The following is a 20,377-nucleotide window of genomic DNA, read 5'->3' on the forward strand; positions in this document are numbered from 1 at the left end:
TATTTCATTATTTGTTTTATTAAAGAGTCTGTGGCCCGTGACTTCAAATATATTTCTCCTTCTGGCCCCCCAAAAAAACAAAAAAGTTTGGACACCCCTGCTCTAACCTGAAGAAAGGGCACCCCCCAAAAACAAAAACAAACAAAAAAAACAACCTCAAAGGTTTTTCACTGTAAGCACACTGTCTTTATTGAAATATTACAGTGTGAAAATGTAAGCAGTGTAAAGTGTTAACAGTGTAGCAGTGTACTTTTACACTAAAAGTTCAAAAAAGGAGGCGCCTATTTGGAGCCATGTCAACAAAAATCTTCAGCACCTAGTGCTTGTTAATTTTGATGTCCTTTTCTATGGCAAGGAGGAGGAGGTCAGACAGCCGCTCTTGCCCACACTGGTTCCTAAGCCTGTTTTTTTTAAGTCAGCGTTTTTTCCTACCTAAATGTGTCACAGTAGGTGGCTGTCAGATTATTTAGGATCACTAAACGTCCTAAACTCGATGACATCGGATTTTAGAGCAGTTGATTGTGATCATGTGTTGTAATACTGTGAAGGCTACATTTCAAGCTCACCTTCAGGGCAGTCGCTCTACTCCAACGGCATCTTCAAACTCCTCTTGGGTCTCTGCTAGTTGGCTGAAGCGCCGCCCGGTCGTGTGCTGTGCTTTTTTTTTTTCTAGTGAAGCGTGCTGCGTGTCCCCCGCTACGCCCGCGCCCCTCCCTTTCATCTCTCGAGGTGTCTGAATCTGAATGATTGACTCTGAAAACTTTGTTTTACGAAACTTCATCAAAATTACGAATTATAAAGAAAATCTTGTTGAAATATGAAATCATATTTGCCTATATTATTTTTTCCCCTTCCTCGGAAGGGCAATATCAGCCAAGGACGGCAAAAGGGCAGTTGCCCAAACACATTGAGCCATAGCGTCTGCACGTCACTGGTTACAGCAGCACTTTAGGCTTCCCTCTGCTGACAACTTTTTTCTTAAGACACTGATTTTTGGGTTTTCATTGGCTGTAAGCCATAATCATCAACAAGACAATAAATAATAACGCTTAACATAGATCACTCTGTGTGTAATACATCTGTATAATATATATATATATATATATATATATATATATATATATATATATATATATATATATATATATATATATATATGAGTGTTACATTTTGAATTGAATTTAGTGTTCTAGTGCTGTGGTGCTGATTTTTAAAGAAGCAGGAAGTGATGTTGGAAGAGGCAGATAGCCAGCATGCTAGTGCTGTGGTAGCTGTGTTGGATAAAGCTTACAGTTCTCCATTTAGCATTTTTTTTAGCATGCTTTACTTTATACTATTTTTCTTTACAATTTTATCAGATGTTTGGAACTTTGTGGTTCTGATTTAACAACACAGCAAATGGAAAAAGAAACCCTAACCAATGTAACACAGTAGAGCAAGGCCTTAGTAGCCTTTTCCTCAGGCCATTGTTCTGTAGAAATCTTTCTGACAGCTTTAATTATCTGCTTCCTCACTTCCTAACCTGGTTCTGCTTCATTTAATTAGCTGGTTAGTCTTGGATTAAATGCTGTGATTGTGTAAGAGCTGGAAAAACAACCAAATATGCTAAAACTGGAGTTTTCCAGTACAAGCATTGGGAGGGAACCACTGGTCTACAATACTCACTGCCTCATAAACAGCAGGTGCACTTCTGCCCGTGCACAGACAATCTCCCAGCTCCCTTGGGTCCATCCTTGGCCTAATGAGGGAGCGTCACATTGGATTTGCACTCAGCAGCTCATCCAGGACAAAGAGCTCTCCATCAGGGCCCTCTTCAGTTCCCCACCCTCCCCCAATTTCACGCCCTCCTCCCGGTCATGTCCCTGCTCCTCAGAGGAACCGGCGCAGCTGTGGAGGGAGGTGAACCTGCGGTCAGGGCCGCCGCCACACGCATGCTGATACACCACCATCAGCAGCAGCAGCAGCAGCAGCAAATACTCACATTACTCCACTCTCACAAACACATCCAATCTGCGCAACCTCAGCGTAAAAGCTGCTTCAGCTGAAAATCCAAATTTGCACACTTTCAACATTCAGCATTCCGGCCTCGCTGCTTTATTTTTGGCTCTGCAGCTTCAAGGGGAAAGCAGCAGCCTTGAAATAGAAGCTTTGTGCAAATCACACACTTGCTCATAACCCCCAAGTCAGTAATCTTACACAGACGAGCTTGTGTGGTTTTCTATAACTTGGCAGGTTGTGACAAGCAAGAGCAGGAAGACTTAGGCACGCAGTTCCCGCAGTGCTAATTGGGGGACAAATGATAGCACGGCCTGTTAGAAACAGGATTAACCTTGAACTTCCAAAGCAGCGATTATGTGAAAATTGGGATTTTTTGCTTCTTGGATCCCCCTACACAGCTGGGAAGTATAGTTATGCACAAAGCAATGTTTTATGCTTACACAAAAAAGAACAGAAGATCTATAGTCATGCATTTCTGGACAAGCTGAGAGATACATGTTTTAAAGCTTATGTGGTTTTCAATTCAGTGGCAGGTTGTAAAAAAAAGGATGTGCTGTACACATGCATTTCTGGACAAGCTGAGAGATACATATTTAACTTATTTACTGTTGCTTCTGGTTTGCTCTTTTTAAGCTTATGTGGTTTTCAATTCAGTGTGACCAGTAAAAGTGGGACGAGAAGCAGTTTGCACAGTGCTAATTAGTGGACAGATTATGTTGATTCCATGTTTTGTTATCTACATGATTAACCTTGAAACTTCAGTGCCAAACTTCTTAAAGCAGTAATTATGTGAGAATTGGTATTTTTTTCTTCTAGAAACCCCTTACAGTTGGGTAGTGTGATTAGGCACAAAACGATGTTTTATGCTTATATAATGTTAGGGGTGGGCAATATTATATCGTATACAATATATCGTGACACAGAAATATCATGATATTAAAAATCCATATCGTGAAATGTAGTCTATTATTTACTGTAAAACTATGTTTTAGTTTGCAGTTTATATGCATGCCCTAAATATTCTGCAATATTTTTTGCTGCATTATATTATTTTATGCTATATTATTTATTTTGCCACATTATGAGTATTCTGTTATACTATTATACTATATTCCTAAAATGAATTATTTTAGTTTTCCTATATCACCAAGTATATCGTTATCGCAAAAATACCCTGAAATATCGTGATATTATTTTAGAGCCATATCGCCCGCCCCTAATATATATATACACTCTGTAGACATGCATTTTTGGACAAGCTGAAAAATGTCCTCTTTTTCTGCCTCTGGTTTGCTCTTTTTAAGCTTATGTGGTTTTCAATTCCATGGCAGGCTGTGACCAGTAAAAGTGGGACGAGAAGCAGTTTGCAAAGTGCTATTTAGTGGACAAATTATGTTGATTCCATGTTTTGTTATCTACATGATTAACCTTAAAATTTCAGTGTCCAACTTAAAGCAGTAATTATGTGAAAGTTGTTTTCTTTTTTTTTTTGCTTTTTGAATCCCCCTACAGCTGGGTTATGTAATTATATATAAATAAGTGTAATTTTATATAAAAAGAACACTCTGAAGACATGCATTTCTGGACAAGCTGAAAGATACATATTTTATCTTATGCTTATGTGGTTTTCAATTCTGTGGCAGGTTGTGACCAGTAAAAGTGGGACAAGAATAGGCATGCAGTTTGCACAGTACTATTTAGCGGACAAGTTATGTTGGTTCCATGGCTTTTTATCTACATGATTTACCTTGAGATTTCAGTTTCAAACTTAAAGCAGTAATTATGTGAGAATCTGTATTTTCTGCTACTTGGATCCCCCTACAACTGGGCAGTGAAATTAGTGCTTTCAGCCACTTAAAAAGAATATGATGTTCATATGCATTTCTGGACAAGCTGAGAGATGCAGAAATATGGATATTTGGATAAAATCAGACAACATGCTTTTCATTTTTTAGTGAGTTATGCATCTCTCAGCTTGTCCAAAACTGCATGTAGTTATAGTTCAGAACAAAGGGTCGCTTTATTTGCTGTCCAAAATAACCTAACAACCAAAACTGTAGTATCCTAAGAGTCATGAGTTTTTAATACTTAAATGTGTGTGAAACACGCCCAAAAATTGTCATTCTAAAGAACAAAATAATAATATGTGCATGTACCACTGCCCCATACATTTATTTTAATTATGTACAAACATTGATAAGGCCAAAGCTTTATTTTTTCCAGCATTGCATAAATAACAGGCTAATCTCTTGTAAGATAGCTTTAACAGGCTTTTTAATTCTTTGATCATGTGTTTTTAATTTTTTTTTTACTTCAATCTTCTTATTTCTCTTAAATTTTCTTCAAAACTTCCCACTAAAGCATATTGAAATGTCAAATTTTGTGAAAAAGAAAATCAAAATCAAACCAACGCACTCCCACTATAACCTGCCTGCAGCACTTTCTCTACAGCTCATAGTATAAATGTGGAAGTAAACAAACCATTATAAGTCAGTCATTAAGTATGCAGTGTACTTCCTCCTTTGTAATGAGCATTTCCTCTTTTTCATTTATTTAAAGACTTTGAACTTCTTTACTCCCTGTTCATAAATAGAACATGTAAGAACACAATCTCTCGCTGAAAAGATGACACACAGCGTTGCTTGGTGACGTCAAATTGCTTTAATTGAAAAATATAGCTGCTTTTTCAACATTAGGGTCACCGAGCAAGAAAAATACACGTTAAGGGAGATACAAAAGTAAGAAAGGCTAGCGAGGGGAGGGGTGGTGTTATTACACACATGGAAAACAGCAGGCAAGAGTCTAAACACAGACCTTGTAATTTGACATAATTTCGCTGACATCAATAAATCTTTAGTTTAAAAACTTAAAGACTTCCAGAAAAAAAAGGCTATGCAAATATTTTGGAACAGCTGTACATTTCCCCCTGTACTGTGGCTTAAGCAAATATACTATAGAGCTCAGCATTTCAGCTAATCAAGTCGGAGGTTTAGCCCCTTATTTGAATAATCAACACAGCCGGGGAGACCCCCTGTAAAATCCCGTGTTAAGTGATATCCAAATCAATGCCAGTGTTACTTGGGAGGTGGCGAATTTGTGGTGAATTACATTTGGCATTTTTGTCATATCTACTTAAGGCTGAAGGGATCCCTGCTGCTAAATGCTCTGTTCCGATTTCCTTTCTGCTCCACTTCTTCAGAACCATTAGTTCTACTACTATTACAGCCCACAGAGTACAAAAGGCCCAAATGACAGGGCTAAAGCTAGGCTTAAGCAATCGTGGCAGCAGAAATGCTGTGGGTGGTATCAAAAAGCACTCACTCCTGTGGACAACGTATTTAATACTGGTAACAAATAACAACAGGTGACTTCTGTAATCAGCTGCAAAATACTGGGTGGGGAAAAAACTGAACAAAACTGAATTTTTAGTAGATTTCATCACATCTGATCCAACCTGATATGATAATGATTAGGAGGAAAAAAAAAAAAGATATGGAAGCCAATTCCCACCACCTAAAAGAATAAATAAAAAATAAAACAGCCCATTTTTTGTATTATTATTAAGTAAACTGCTAACTCATTATTTTGAAAAAAAGTCAATATTTTGAGATACTAAGGCATTATTTTTAAATACCAAGTCATTATTTTAAGATACTAAGTCATTATTTTAAGATACTAAGTCATTATTTTGAGATTCTAGTAGACTGTACTGAGACAGCAGCAGGTAAAGTTTTTTTCCCTCCAATATAATGACTTAGTATCTCAGAATATTGATAGTCATTATTATGAGATAGAAAGTCATTATTTTAGGATACTAAGTATCTCAAAATAGATAGAAAGTCATTATTTTGAGATACTCTCTCAAAATAATTAGCTAGTATCTCGAAATATTGACTCAGTATCGCAAAATAAGGACTTGCTAGCTCAAAATATTGAGATAGTATCTCAAAATAATGATTTGCTATCTCAAAACAACGTCTTACTTTCTTAAAATTAAGAGATAGCAGTTTACTTAACAACAATAATTAAAAAAAAAATTTTTTTTTAGGTGGCAGGAATGGGCTTCCATATGCTGGTCATACAAATGGTTCAGACAAAGTGTTTAAAAACTCCAGCAGCATTGCTGTGTTCACTCAGTGTCCTCCAATCTATTAAGTACTCCTACCTAGAGCTTCTCCACCTTGCAGATAAAGCAAAAAGTCAGAGACTTTGTAGAGGCTCTGAATCTGCTGCTACTGCGCGGTTTGCATTATTCAGTTATCCTCTAGTCCTTCATTAGGGGCCACAGGATATTATTGGTGGGCTATTCTAAGTCCAGAAGGTGCACCAATGTGTTTAAAAACTCCAGCAGCACTGCTGTGTTTACTCACTCTACACTATATTATACTTTCCTGCCTAGAGCTTCTCCACCTTGCAGATAAAGCAAAAAGTCAGAGACTTTGTAGAGGCTATAAATCTGCTGTCAGTTATCCTCTAGTCCTTCATTAAGAGTCACAGGATGTTATTGGTAGGCTATTCTTAGTCTCCAGAAGGTGCACTGAGATGTTTAAAAACTCCAGCAGAAACTGCTGCAGTGTCTGATCCACTTGTATCAACCCAACACTTACTACACTGGAATGGTGGAGCTTTGTTATTTAGACAGTCATTGCAGTGTTGAAAAGAATGACCAAAAAAAAAAAAAAAGACATGCTCTGTGATGGTCCTGTGGGGTCCTGATCATTGCAGAGAAAACTGCTGCTACAGAACTACAGTCTGTAACTATAGAACTACAAAGTGCTCCAATAATGATCAGTGGAATTAAAGCAAATATTTATGGGTGTTAAAACATGAAGGTGGTCATAATGTTATGCTTGATGGATGTATAATCTGCTAAATCTGGTAGATTTATCATGGAAAATGAGAACAGTGTCAATTTTTGTATCAAACCACAAAAAAAAGCATTTTTGTGACAGTAATGATAAGTCTGAAATATTTTTTTTATATTATGCAGCATTAAAGAGTTAGTGTCCCTGTTGCTTCTTAAAAGGTGTCCCATACCCAAGTGAGAACTGTGAAGGCCATTCATTGGTGCTGAGTAACTACCTGATACAGCAAAACCAAACAGTTAGCTTAATTAGTGCAAGAACATCTTGTTTGCTAAGAAAATGCTAGGAAAAAAAAACTGATCTGACCACATTCTGACCAGATCAGAAGATCAGGAACACACCAATCAAAAAAAGTGAGACGTAGCATTGCGTAAGTTCAGCATAATAACTAGCCAGCTGCAGAGTTTGGTTCCCGTCACATGATAAGGTAGGAAGGAAGTGGTTAGATAAGGCTGCTGCATAGGCCAGTATACAAAATTCTGTACAGACTGAGGAGGAAAGAGAGAGAACAAAAAAAAGAAGACCTGCGATGGGAATCCGTCCACCTGTCGCTGCCCTTAATACTGAATTATGGCTAATCAGCAGATACAAAAAAAAGGGAACATGAAACATCTGCTGCTGCATCATCCCTTTGGTGTCCGTCTGCCACATTCGGGTAGTTAATCTTTATCACAGGGAGATTTCCCTATGATACAGAGAGCAACAGCTTTTAGTCTTGAATGACAGCACGTTTCCAACAGGACGTGGGACCAAAATGTGAACAAATTGGTCAAAACTGCTGTCAAAGTCTGTCTTGTCCTACACAGTTCTGTAGGCATGCTGGAGTTAGCATTAGCATGAGTAGGAGGATGTTCCTTGAAACTTTTAACAAAGCAACGGAGCTTAAAGTGTAGTGAAAATGAATCAATTCCCAAGCAATTTCCAACAAATCCCCAAACAGTGAACCAATCGTCCAGTACCCATCGTTCTGTCCACATGACTTCAAGGACTTCACGGAATTGACAGACGCCATTGACAATACACAAGTTAGTACTCTCAACACATATAAGGTGTGAACGGTGTAAGAAGTCGTGTAAAAAAAAAGGGATTAAGACATCCGTGCTTGTGGTCTTCTCGTCTTACGGTCTTTCCAACTAAGTAAGTGTACTTCTTGTTCTCGAACTCCTGATGCAAACAGTAGGGCCTGCTGTGACCTGGTTGAGTCGCAGAGGGCCAAGTTTGGCAGATGGTGGCGCTCTCCAAGTATCCGCTATCTATCCAAGGCAGTTACCCTGATTTCCTCTGTCAAGTTCAGGTCTCCCTTTGCAGGACCTGGTAGCAGTTCTTTTCTGGACTTTATTTATACAATTTCACATATATATATATTTACACACAATATCCTTTAGATTGAAGTCTTGTATACATGAGTCTCATACACGGATCTCGTCGTCCTCGTCCTCCAAAAACGAAGAAAAGGCCCCCTCCTCCCCTGGATTGTAGCTGTAGTTGGAGCTGTCTACGTCTCCTCCATACACCTGGTTTGATGGTTTATCCTCCAAGGCATGAGAGCCAGAGCTGGACACCGAGCAACTGTCAGGTTGTTGCATGTGTTTTGGCTGAAGCTCAGGGGTGCTGGTGTCCTCGCTTTGGATCTCCAGGTCTACAGAGCTGGGTGCCCTGTGAGGAACTTCGTGTTCCTCCTGCATCTCCAAATGCATCTCCTGCTCCTGTTTCAGGTCCAGAACCTCCTCATCCCCAGTTTCTTCCCTTGCATCTTGCTGCTGCTCCACATCCTCCTCATCTTCCTCTGCTTCTTGGAGATCGAGAAGTGGGGATGCCCGTCCTTCGCTGTTCTTGCCTTCCTCGAACCCAAGGTCATCTTCTTCCTTCTCCATGACTCCTAGGATGTCTTCCATCATGGACGGCCCCAAGTCCACGTGGAAGGACATCACAGACTCTGCTTTTTTCAAGCCGCCTCCTCCGTTGTAAGTCGGCGATGGGCGCAAATCAGTCAGCTCTCCGAAGCAACGTTCATGGAGTTCCAGGTCCAGGCCGTCGGCGGATGCGCCGTTGGACGGCTGCTGTCTTACGGGGCTGGAGGCCAGGCTCTTGAGCACCCTGCCACCCCCGGTTTCTCCAGCATCCTGTTCGTTCAAAAAAGGCAAAGACATGGCGGTCTTCACAAAGGTAGGTGAGCCACTAGGAGGCAGAAACGTGTTCTCCCGCTGGTCCACACGAGTAACGGACTGGGAACGTTTGCTGCTCCTAAAGGTTCTGGAGAGCAGGCCAGGCTTGGGTGAGCGGGGATATGTAGAATCTCGCGGTGGCTCTCCAGAGTGGCTGCTGAGGAACGACGTGTCCCCAAAAGCATCGCCACTTCGGCCCACGTGCATGGTGTGACGGAAGTCACCTAGAGGAGCACTGATCATCTCTGTTGTGAGGTCCATGCGGGAGCGACGCTTGGTCTGCGATGAGCTCGCCACTAGCTGCTTTAAGATTGGCATACTTGCAATCCTTTCAATCCTTTCACAATTACAATTCGGGAAAAGCTCTAGCTGTCTAGTCCAGAACAGTCAAGGGTGTAGTTTTGCTTTTCTGAAGAGATGGAAATTGCAGGTACATCCAGTGTTTTCTAATGAAAGACTCTCTGCAAACAAACACTCGTCTTTAACGTTGGCTGTGGCCCAAGGACTTCGGATCTGGAGCTGGAGCGAACCTGTGGAAGCAAAAAAAATATACAATAAGTCTTTCAACAGAATTGGAATTGGCATCTTGAATCTCAGCAGAGCTGCAGATAGAAAACTAAATCAATTTTTGAATTCCAGCACTGCTGTGTCATTCGGCTCCCTCAGAGCGAGATCAATACGCTGTGAGTGGAATGGAGATTCAGTCAATGATGGAGCAGTTCCAAAATGTCTTATCGGTAAGACAGCCCTGAATACCAAAAGACTTTTCACAATGCCAACACTCAGCTCCCCCTACCCCACCCAACCCTCCCCGGTCAGACAGGGCAGTCTGGATGAAACCTTCGCCAGAGTTCACTCTCTGTCTCCTGGGGCTGAGCCAGCTGAAGTTTTAGTCAATACTGAGATAAGATAAGGATAAGGGAACTGAACTGAACACAGAGTTCTGATGGAGAATGGAGCTGGCCTGGTCATTGTCAGCATGGTTCATGCATACTATCAAATGTCTGAGGGTGACCTTACACTGGGGGAAAGTCTGTACTAAGCCCAAACATGTTTCCACCCTCCAGGATTTATTTGAATCGTGTCATCGCTCCTTATTGTGCCAGAGCACAGTACAGTGAACAGTGCCAGAGCCCAGCTCCTCTTCAGGTAGTTTAGATGCACTTGGGCATGGCATGCATCTAGTATGATGCATACCATGTACATCAGAGCACAAACACTCGAAAGTTAAAAATCTTCTTATAATAGCGACGCAATTAACAGAATATTGTTGCATTGCATGACTGATAAGGGTTTTTGTCATCACACTTGGAAACAATTTACTCACTTTATTTCTCATTCAAAAAAGAAAAAAAATATATATGTTGCCAGTCGCCCGAGTACGACACGAAATGAAAATAACTGCTTAATCTGACATAGGGAACATTGTGAGGGACAAATGTGTCATGTAGTATGAGCTTGGCATAAGACTGGTGGAGGAGAATATGAAAAAAGATGCATGAAAACTGTGATTAAAAACCAGGATTATTCCACCAAATATTGATTTCTGAACTTTGAAAACTTTATGAATATGAACTTGTTTTCTTTGCATTATTTGAGGTCTGAAAGCTCTGCATCTTTGTTATTCATCTTTGTTAATTTTTTTTGCAATTAAATGCTCTAAATGACAATATTTCTATTTGGAATTTGGGAGAAATGTTGTCTGTAGTTTGTAGAATAAAACAACAATGTTCATTTTCCTCAAACATATACCTATAAATCAGTGGCGTGCAGTGAATATAGTGGGTACCCCTTCTGCAACTACTCGCCCAACTCCCCCGCCCCCGCCCGACCGACCGACACATTGATAAATACTCCAATAACTACATATTCTCTGTCTTGGCTGAGTTATATGAACTTAATACACATTAACAGCCCACAAATACAGCTACAAACTACAAAAGTATACAATAGACCCAACAATAAATGCTTAATTTTCCTACAAGTACAGGCGCTCAACAAATATCACTCATTTGTATGCCTACAGTACACCAGAGCAGCCAAAACATTAAGTACACATAAAACTCACCAGTCAGGCAGCCTATTACTAAGTTTCACGATAAAGGGCAGCCTTTAAAAAGGCTTTTTAATATAATATGACACAATATCTGTCATATTTCCATGAAAGTTAGCATGCGTGCTAAGTTTTACGACTAATCAATGCACGTAGCGTAACCCCTTTATCCGAGCACAGAGAAGGGGCTAGGCAGCCATGGCCCCGCCCCCGGAGTGAAAATCATGAATCTGATTGGTTAGATTGTCCTATGACTTTGCTAATAGACTCATTACTACACCCTTCTCAAAATCAGGAGAAGGGTCCACGAGCAGACACGTGAGCAGAAGTCATTTTAAAAAAGCTCTGTTTGGTTAAAACCGCTGTCAGTCAGAAAACTGAAAAACACGGACTAGTGCTTTGAATTAGTTGCTGTTTTTTATTTTTAGTTAATTTATAAAATGAATGCTTACACTTACAATAATTATATTATTACTTCCTGATCAAAAAATAAAACTTAATTATTTACATGCACTTTTTGTCACCTCTTCTCTGAAGGGTTAGAAGGGCCTCACTGCACACCACTGCTATAAATAGCAAAATCAGAGAAACTGATTCAGAAACTGAAAAAAAAGGCCTCTTAATTTTTTTTCCCAGAGCTGTATACGTTGCTGTATAAGTAGGTAAACTGACTTCTATAGAGCTATTTAAACTCTACAGAGAACATATAAAGAGATACGCTTGTCAAGTCCAAGGAGAAAGGTCACGTCGGTCCACTCAGCTGAACGAGTGAGAGCTTTTACACTGCAGTAATGAGACTGCACAAATGTAAGACCTCAGCAGACACACACGCATGCTGTATGCCTCTCTATTGTGATGAAACCGCTCACCATCACGAAGAACGCCTTTATTCGCTGGCTTTCATTCTAGCTCTAGGTTCAGCCTTTCAGACGAAGGGACGGGCAGGGCGCTCCGCAGTCACAACAGCTTCCTCATGTCTCGGGCCTGATGAAATATTCAGCAGTCCCCGCTAGCAGGAGGAACAATAGCTGAGTGAAATCATCTGCTGGTGCTGACCTCTTTCTGCTTGTGCTTTTCTTCTGCCAGAGCTGCACTGCATTCACTTCCTGCTGACGGGCTTACCTGCACACGTGTTGCTGTGGCAACACCCCACAGCGTAAAGACAAAAAACACTTCCTGTCAGCATGCTGTACCTTGTTTTTTAGGTCAAATATTGGATTCCTCACTTGGCACTCAAAACTAGTGCCTAGCGCGCATCCTCACCATGTCTGGAGGATGTTCTTACTATCTGCATGCAGCATATTTATTTCTATTGGCAAGTCATTAAAATGGGCAAGAAACTATGTCATGTTTTAGTTAACTCAGTTAACTTAGTGTACTATTTATAGAGGCATTACAGAGGAAAAGCTTACCTTGCAAACAGCTGTACAATTCAATATAAAATTTACTGCAATAGTAAATGTTTTAATAAAGGTGATACTTAAATATTTAAAATCTGTTTAAAAATTATAATCACTCAGATCCCCCCCACACCTGCAATGGGCTGACATGCTACATGCCACGGTTCTAAGCTTCATAACTAAGGATCTGAATAGGGCTAGGTATCAAAATTCCATCTCAAAAAAGGCACCGGCTGAAATGTCTCAGTACTACCAGAAACAATACTTAGTTTAAGCACAAGAAATGAATTTTGTTCTTAATAAAGTGCCACAAACATGCTTGCTCACTGCTTGTGGCAAGATCCAAAAAGAAGCCCCAGACCCGAGTAACGTACAGATTTGATGCACATATTGAATCAAACAGTAGATCTATCTACCCTATCTAACAAACAAGCACACTGACTTCAAACCTTTATCATCAACAACCAGTGAGTAATGTAGCTAAGAATAGCTTTCAGTTATACTAACAAATAATAGCCTAAATAATTTTATTTTTTATAACTTCCCTAAGCAAATTTCTGAGCACGATATCAGGGTTCATACTGGGGTGGGCGATATGGCTCTAAAATAATATCACGATATTTTATGGTATTTTCGCGATACCGATATTCTTGGCTATATGACAACACTTAAGCAAAAAAAAAAAAAAAAAATTTAAGAATACACTACTGCAACAAAATGAAAATATGAAAAATGAAATGTTATCATTGCATACTATATGATATGGCACACCCCTAACTAAGATATATAAAAAAATTATTTTATCAGATTTGTTATAGAAGTCAATGATCCAGAATGTTGCGATACTAATACCACACTTTAAATATCTTTAAAAAAAAATTTGCCAGGATTAGGGCTGTCACGATTAGTCGACTAGTCACGATTATGTCGACTATTAAAATAGTCGACGACTAATTTAATAGTCGATTAGTCGTTTTTTTTTTCTTCTTTGTTTTTCTCTCCAAACTGCTGCGACTGCCTTTCTGTCCTGGACGCACATGCGCAGTAGTGGAAACCGGGGTAGGTAGTGGACGACATCTCAGGACATTATACAGACAGGCTCTGGTTTCATGGCTACCCCGCTACAGAACTCAAAAGTGTGGGATCACCAAGAAAATAAAAGTGAAACGCGTGCAATGCAATATCTGCAATGAAGAACTTGCCTTCCTCGGCAGCACAACCGCGATGCACGAGCACCTGAAAAGGAGGCATGTTGTGGCTGATTAAATGACGAAGAAGCTAAATTGCTATTTAGCTGCTAAAATTAGCGTAAACAGAGCGTTAACTTAGTACTTAACTTACTCATCTTGATAGCTTTAAAACAGAGGTCACTAATAGGCGGACCGCGATCCGGATCCGGACCCAGACGTTGTCACAAATGCCGTCCCAAACCGATAAACTACAGAGAAGGATTTCATTCTGACAGTGGCTTCTGTTTTCAGTGCTTTTCGGTGCAGTAAACTCACAGATCAGTCATGTGTGGTGTAAAATCACCAAACGCTCTCCTCTGCCAATCAGATCTGTGCAGACCGCTGCCCTGTGTACGGTAATGTACACAATATCTGGACAGAGAGGCATTTTTTATTAATATACTTTTTTTTCATAATAGTTCAAACAACCTCACGGTTGAGATGTTTCATAAATGCCAGTGCCTTATCCTTATTTTACACAGTTGTTTACACTTTATGCTAAACAGTAAAATAATTGTCTGTTACAACAAGCTGCATATTTCATTAAAGGTTTAATGAACTATGATTTTAATTGTTTTTATTTTTAGTTAGCATATAGCTGAAATCTAATGTTGGTTGTATAATAGCAGCTGCATTCTATTGTGAGAAACTGTGTTTTATATTCAATTAACATATGATCCGATTAGTCGACTAATCATAAAAAATAATCGGTGATTAGTCGACTATAAAAATAATCGTTTGTGGCAGCCCTAGCCAGGATTAAAGTAAAATAAATGACACTGGACAGATATATTCTGTCTCTAGTAGATATATATAATGGGAAATGAGAACAGTGTGAATTACTCTTTTGCTAAAAACATAAAAAAATAAATAAATAAATAAATAAATAGTACCCTGATGTGATAAATAGGGGTGTGTGATAATGCATGATATTTCAGGGTATGATATCGTTCACAATATTCAAAAATGTTGGCAATATTATCATGTACAATACGATATGGCACACCCCTAGTTCATACACTTTTTAACCAACACATTTCCATGATTTTTTCATGACTTTTATACGCTTTCAAGGCATATTTTCACGACCATACGATTTTTAAAATTTATATTGTTATCAGTGCAGACATGGATAATTATCAAAATTGATAATAGTAGGTCTAAAATGATTCAGATAAAATGAATAAGCAATGTTTAATAACAAAATGTGTCTCAGATCCTGAGAGCTATATTACTTGGGCTAAATTACTGAATTAATTCTTTGCTGATGTATTTATTAGCTCAAAATAGAGTTTCTCCATCGATAAACAGAAACACAAAAATGTGTAGACCAAATTTCCATGACTTTTCCAAAACTTTCTGGGTATTTTTATTTTTCCAAAATTTGCCTTTTTTTAATATCCATGACTTTTCCCTTTTTTTTCCATGACCGCACGGGTCCCTGTAGTATTGTCAAATATCTAAATTCTGTTAATATTTGAATCACAAATTAAGAGATTAAAAAAAAGTCAATGACTGATGTTTATTACAGGATGCTCCCCTCAGTTCACAAAATTCAAGCTGAGCACATAGGGCAGAACACTATAGGTTTTAGCCTGAAGCCTGAAAAAGTAAAATCAGTAAATGATGAGGCTTTACACTACAGATGAAGGCATTTTAAAAGTGTTCATATTGATATGCTGGATCAATTGAAAAGAAAAATTTATAATGTAATATTGGCTAGTTTTTTTTTCTCCATACCGTCCAGCCCTACTTGTTCATATGTTTCAAACCACACCTTTTAAAATACTTCCAATACAATCAAAATAATTCTCTGTTTAGCATACATCTTTACGTGGCCTTGAGAAGTATATTTCATGCAAACAAAGGCTGTAAACTCCAAGATTCACCCCCTAATTTAACTTAATTTAACTAAAGTTACTGCTTCAATACTTCACATGGTGGCGCTAATCTAATAAATAGTGTAAATCTGCGTTTAAATCTACATTACCAACTACAATTTATATTGATATTAAATTATATCTACCCTATCTAACAAGCACACTTACTTCAAACTTTTACCATCAACAATCAGCGAGTAATGTAGCTAAGAATAGCTTTTAATTATAGTAACAAATAATAAACAATTTTATTTCAACTTCACTAAGCAAGTTTCTGACCATGATATCAGGGTTTTCAGATGATACAATTCTTGTACTTTTTAATATCTCACTTAGGGATGTGCCATATCATATCATATGCAATAATAAAATAGAATTTATTTATTTTTTCGTTCATCCTCATCCTCATTCTCGTCTTAAGGCTATGCAGATCTTCCAGGGTTCAGCCAATGAGTGCTAAGAGCCCCAGGGTCTACTGAACACTTATAGGCCTACTTGTTTCCATGACAGCATTCAGCAAGTGCTCTCAGCAGAGATGAAACCTTAATAAGAGACAGACATTGGGTGTTTGAGTGTGCATCTTTTTGTCCATCACAAACACTACAAGCCCCATTCTAAATAATGCCATCTAACCACTAAGCCGTTTCTGAACTATTTTGGAAATGGTGAAGTGCACTTTGCATAAAATGAGGGGGACAAAATCTGCAAAATGCTGATATACAAAAACAGAAAGAGGAAAATAAATACGCAAAACTACTAATTAAAAAAAAGGAAGGAGCAAAGGAATGAAAAATACAAGCTCTAATTTACAGTGTCACCACAGACGAAGAATACAGCGTTTGTGTGGGGTGCTGCTTCTGGGTGGCAGGAGCTGGAAGAAAAACAAGCAGCCCATGAAAGATGCAAAGCCCGAATCCCCCCCAGTGCTCCCCCGACACCGCCACAGGAGCTCACACTACTCACACACACACACACAAACATGCTCTCAAATATCAGTCCAGCACTTATTAGCATTTGAGACTTGAGGCTACACAACATGGACAAAACACCATATTTTAATTAACCTGCTACTAGGGGTGTGCCATATCGTACCGTACGCAATGATATCACCAACTTTTTTTGAATACCGTGAACGATATTTTACCCTAAAATATCGTGCGTTACTGTTTTTAGCAAAAGAAGAAAGAAAAAAAAATAATAAAAAATCACACTGTTCTCATTTTCTATTATATATCTACTAGAGACAGTTTATATCTGTCCAGTATCATTTATTTTACTTCAATCCTGGATATATGGAGATATTTGAAGTGCATTATTAGTATCATGACATTCTGGATCATTGACTTCTGTTACAAATCTGATAAAATCTTATGTTTTTTTTTTTAGCATCTCAATTAGTGGTGCGCCAGATCGCATCATATGCAATAAAAAAATATAATTTTAATTTTGTTGCATACATTTTTTTTTTATTCAGCGTTTTGTCATATTGCCAAGAGTATCGTTATCACGAAAATACCATGAAATATTGTGATAATATTTTAGAGGCATATCGCCCACTAAAGCTCAGCAACCTAGCTGCTGGTTAACTAGCTAACTTTAGAGCATTTGATGTCTTCAAAAAGTGTGTGGGTAGAGCGGCAATTAATTATTATAGTCTATTTCTTAGTTTCTCTGTCAACGGAAGCTGAATTTAGCTTTTATTTTTTTGATTTTATGTATTTTATTTAATTTTTCCTAGTCCTATGACATCTGTTGTACTATTTAAGTTAGAACAGGAAATCTAGCTAGCTAATAAAACAGTTTACTAGCAATTTTTGTTTGCTTTGTATGAAGAAAATGGCCATAAAACATTGAAATTACACATTGAACTTTGGTAATATAGTGGTTATCATAATTTTTGAAAAGAAAAATCCTTCATTTGTAGGTTTTTTGGTCAGTTGTGTCACCTTCTTGCCAGTGATTCTCTCATAGCCCTCCATTTGAAGGGATATATAGCCCTAACACTTCCCCTAGATGTGCAGAAAAACAACAGATAGTAGAGAAGTGGTAGGGCCAAGGGGTGAAATGGGATTGGGCCCAGACTGTACATTTGCGTGTCCACAAAAATGTGGAGAAATAGTTTAGCATCACAGTGGACATAGGGAGTTAGCTCTGAAATGCATTCCAGAGAAATGTTTGAGGCTGCTCTATCAGATGCGACTGTGGATATATTTATAGCTGTGTGTGAATATTATGGGAGTAGGGGAGCATGAGAAGGTGGCGTGGGAAAGTGAAGGCCTGGAGGGGGCCAGTGACTTTCCAAACAGCCTCTCGCAACGGGGAGAGCAGCTGGCCTTCCTCTGCTTCAGCCCTCCCACCTCCCCCTTATAGACTAAACACCCCTCCCTCAATAACCTCATCCACCCACCAAACCAGGCGTCCATTCCACCATCCCCACATCCTGACGGGCCCTATACATACTGACCTCTGACCCCAGTGTGTGCTTTAAAGGCTTAGTGAGTCAAATTCACCAACAAATGCTCATTATAAAAATACATATACCAGGAAACAATTTCCCAAAAACACTGGGAACAGATTCAATCTTGACAAGCATTTCTCAAATAATTGCCGCTCTTCTTTTAACCATAGATATCTGGCTCAGAAACCAAAAATGTAGCTGTGATAAGCCTGGAGAGAAAGATCACTGTCCCAGAGCACAAGAGTTTAAATACTGCAGTTAGAAGACCGGTCACAATAATCATTTCTGTTTGTGTAATTACAGACTGTAGTCCAGTATCTACATACTTCTCTATACATTTCATTATCCTCCTTTCATTCTTTTCTTCAATAGTCGAGACTAGGGGTGGGCGATATGGCCCCAAAATAACATCACAATATTTCACGGTATTTTCACAATAAGGACACTCAAGGCAATATGATAAAACATTAAATGAAAAACATTTTAAGAATACACTACTGCAACAAAATGTAAATTAAATGTTATTATTGCATACAATATGATAATTAGGGGTGTCACGATTTCGATATTTTAAAAAATCCACTAGCTGGAATTATATATAATATATATATATATATATCTTAATTAAATTATTTAAATTTGACCATTAGTGCCTAATGTGGTGTATGACAGATCACTTGTATCACTTGGCATCACCTATATATAGCGCCCACCTTTTGAAATAAGATATTGTAAGTTTGATGAATCAAACCAATAACTGATCATAGACTAATCTAAAACTGGCATAGGCCTCCCTGCTGTAAAAAAAAGAAAAAGAAAATCAAAAGTGGCCCTAAAATATAAATCGAATCGAGGATTTAGAGAATCGTGACACCCAAGATAATGCATACCCCTAACTGAGATATTAAAACATACAAGAATTTTATCAGAAGTCAATGATCCAGATTATCATAATTCTAATAATACCAATAATGCACTCCAAATATCTCCATATATCCAGGATTAAATCAAAATAAATTATATTGGACAGATGTAACCTGTCTCTAGTAGATATATATGGGAACATAAAATGAAAACAGTGTATAGTGTATTTTTCTTTTGCTAAAAACTGCAAAAAAGTAGTACCCCGCTGTGATAATTAGGGGTGGGTGATATGGCACGATATTTCAGGGTATAAAATCATTCACCATTCATCTTCAAAAATGTTGGCGATATTATTGCGTATGATACGATATGGCACACCCCTAGTCGAGACCCCACAGAATAGACCACCACAGAGCAGATATCATTATTTAGGTGGTGGGTTATGACGTGGTGGTGGTGTATGAGGTGTAATTGTGTATTGTGCTGTGTGTGTACGGATCAGACACAGCAGCAGTGCTGCTGGAGGTTTTAAACTCACTGTCTATTAAATTCAATTAGGGCTGCACCAAATCAATTAATAAAACAGCTGATAACTACTTTAATAATCGAGAAGTTGGGTCTAAGGTGAGCTGAATGCCAAGTATATATTTCTGAGTTTATTCATGAGTGTATTAAACAATGACAAATCTCTGGTTAATTATTTATGTAAACACTAATATTTTTAATAATGGTAGGCGTTATTATAGTATTACAGCATTACAAGTTCTATAAGAACTTTCATATCTAAACTATATCTGGTCAATTATATTACATAAGGTTATATTAATAAATATTTCCTTTTTATGTGATTAATAATTGATTAATCCATTATCAAAACAGTTGTTAGTTGCAGTCCTATTAGACATTGCTTTCTAGCTTCTACACCTTGTAGCTAATGTCAGGGACAGAAGGTCCGATTCTATTGCTGCCCACAGGCTGCTGGATATTTCTGGATATTTCTGGCTGCTGTACGTCGCTCAGTCTTGCAGTGACATGAAGGTGTTTAAAACCTCCAGCAGCACTGCTGGGTCTGATCTACTCGAACCAGCACAACACACAGTAACACCTCGTACACCAATGCAGTGCTGAGAATGACCCACCAATAGGGCTGCAACGATTATTCGGCATAATCGACAATGTTGACTTAACTGGCTAAGTGTTAGGGAGAGACTGTACTCTGTCTACTTGCATTAAAATTAGGTTATATAATATAGTAACTACAGACTTTATTAATAAATAAAAATGTTAGATAAATCATAATTTTAGGTAGGTAAAAAAAAAATATATAAAAAAAAAAAAAAAATCCTAGAATCTCCTGAAAATAACATCCAGCCTGTGTGAATGTTTCTTATGATATACTTTGTAATTTTTAGTTTAATAAAGGTACGTCAAACTATCAAAATGGACTGCAAAATTGGTCTTGGGG

The 20,377-nt window shown here is 38.4% G+C and overlaps 1 protein-coding gene across 2 annotated transcripts in view; it reads right to left on the reverse strand.

Annotated features, from left to right (window-relative positions):
- Positions 1 to 4,644: 4,644 nt before the first annotated feature.
- The window catches only part of cdc42ep4a (CDC42 effector protein (Rho GTPase binding) 4a), a 31,793-nt gene continuing 16,060 nt past the window's right edge, over positions 4,645 to 20,377 (reverse strand). The window contains exons 1-2 of one of the 2 annotated variants that reach the window (XM_022673510.2): positions 11,951 to 12,210; positions 4,645 to 9,558 (exon numbers count right to left, since the gene is read on the reverse strand). In XM_022673510.2, the coding sequence (XP_022529231.2) occupies positions 8,273 to 9,346 (1,074 nt within the window). In that variant the 5' untranslated portion in view covers positions 9,347 to 9,558; positions 11,951 to 12,210 and the 3' untranslated portion in view covers positions 4,645 to 8,272. Of the gene's footprint in view, positions 9,559 to 11,950; positions 12,211 to 20,377 lie in introns of those variants that run through there. The other variant, XM_007240925.4, reaches the window with a different exon arrangement.

The sequence above is a fragment of the Astyanax mexicanus genome, chromosome 19, assembly GCF_023375975.1.
Source record: "Astyanax mexicanus isolate ESR-SI-001 chromosome 19, AstMex3_surface, whole genome shotgun sequence".
NCBI classification, from domain to species: Eukaryota; Metazoa; Chordata; class Actinopteri; order Characiformes; family Acestrorhamphidae; genus Astyanax; species Astyanax mexicanus.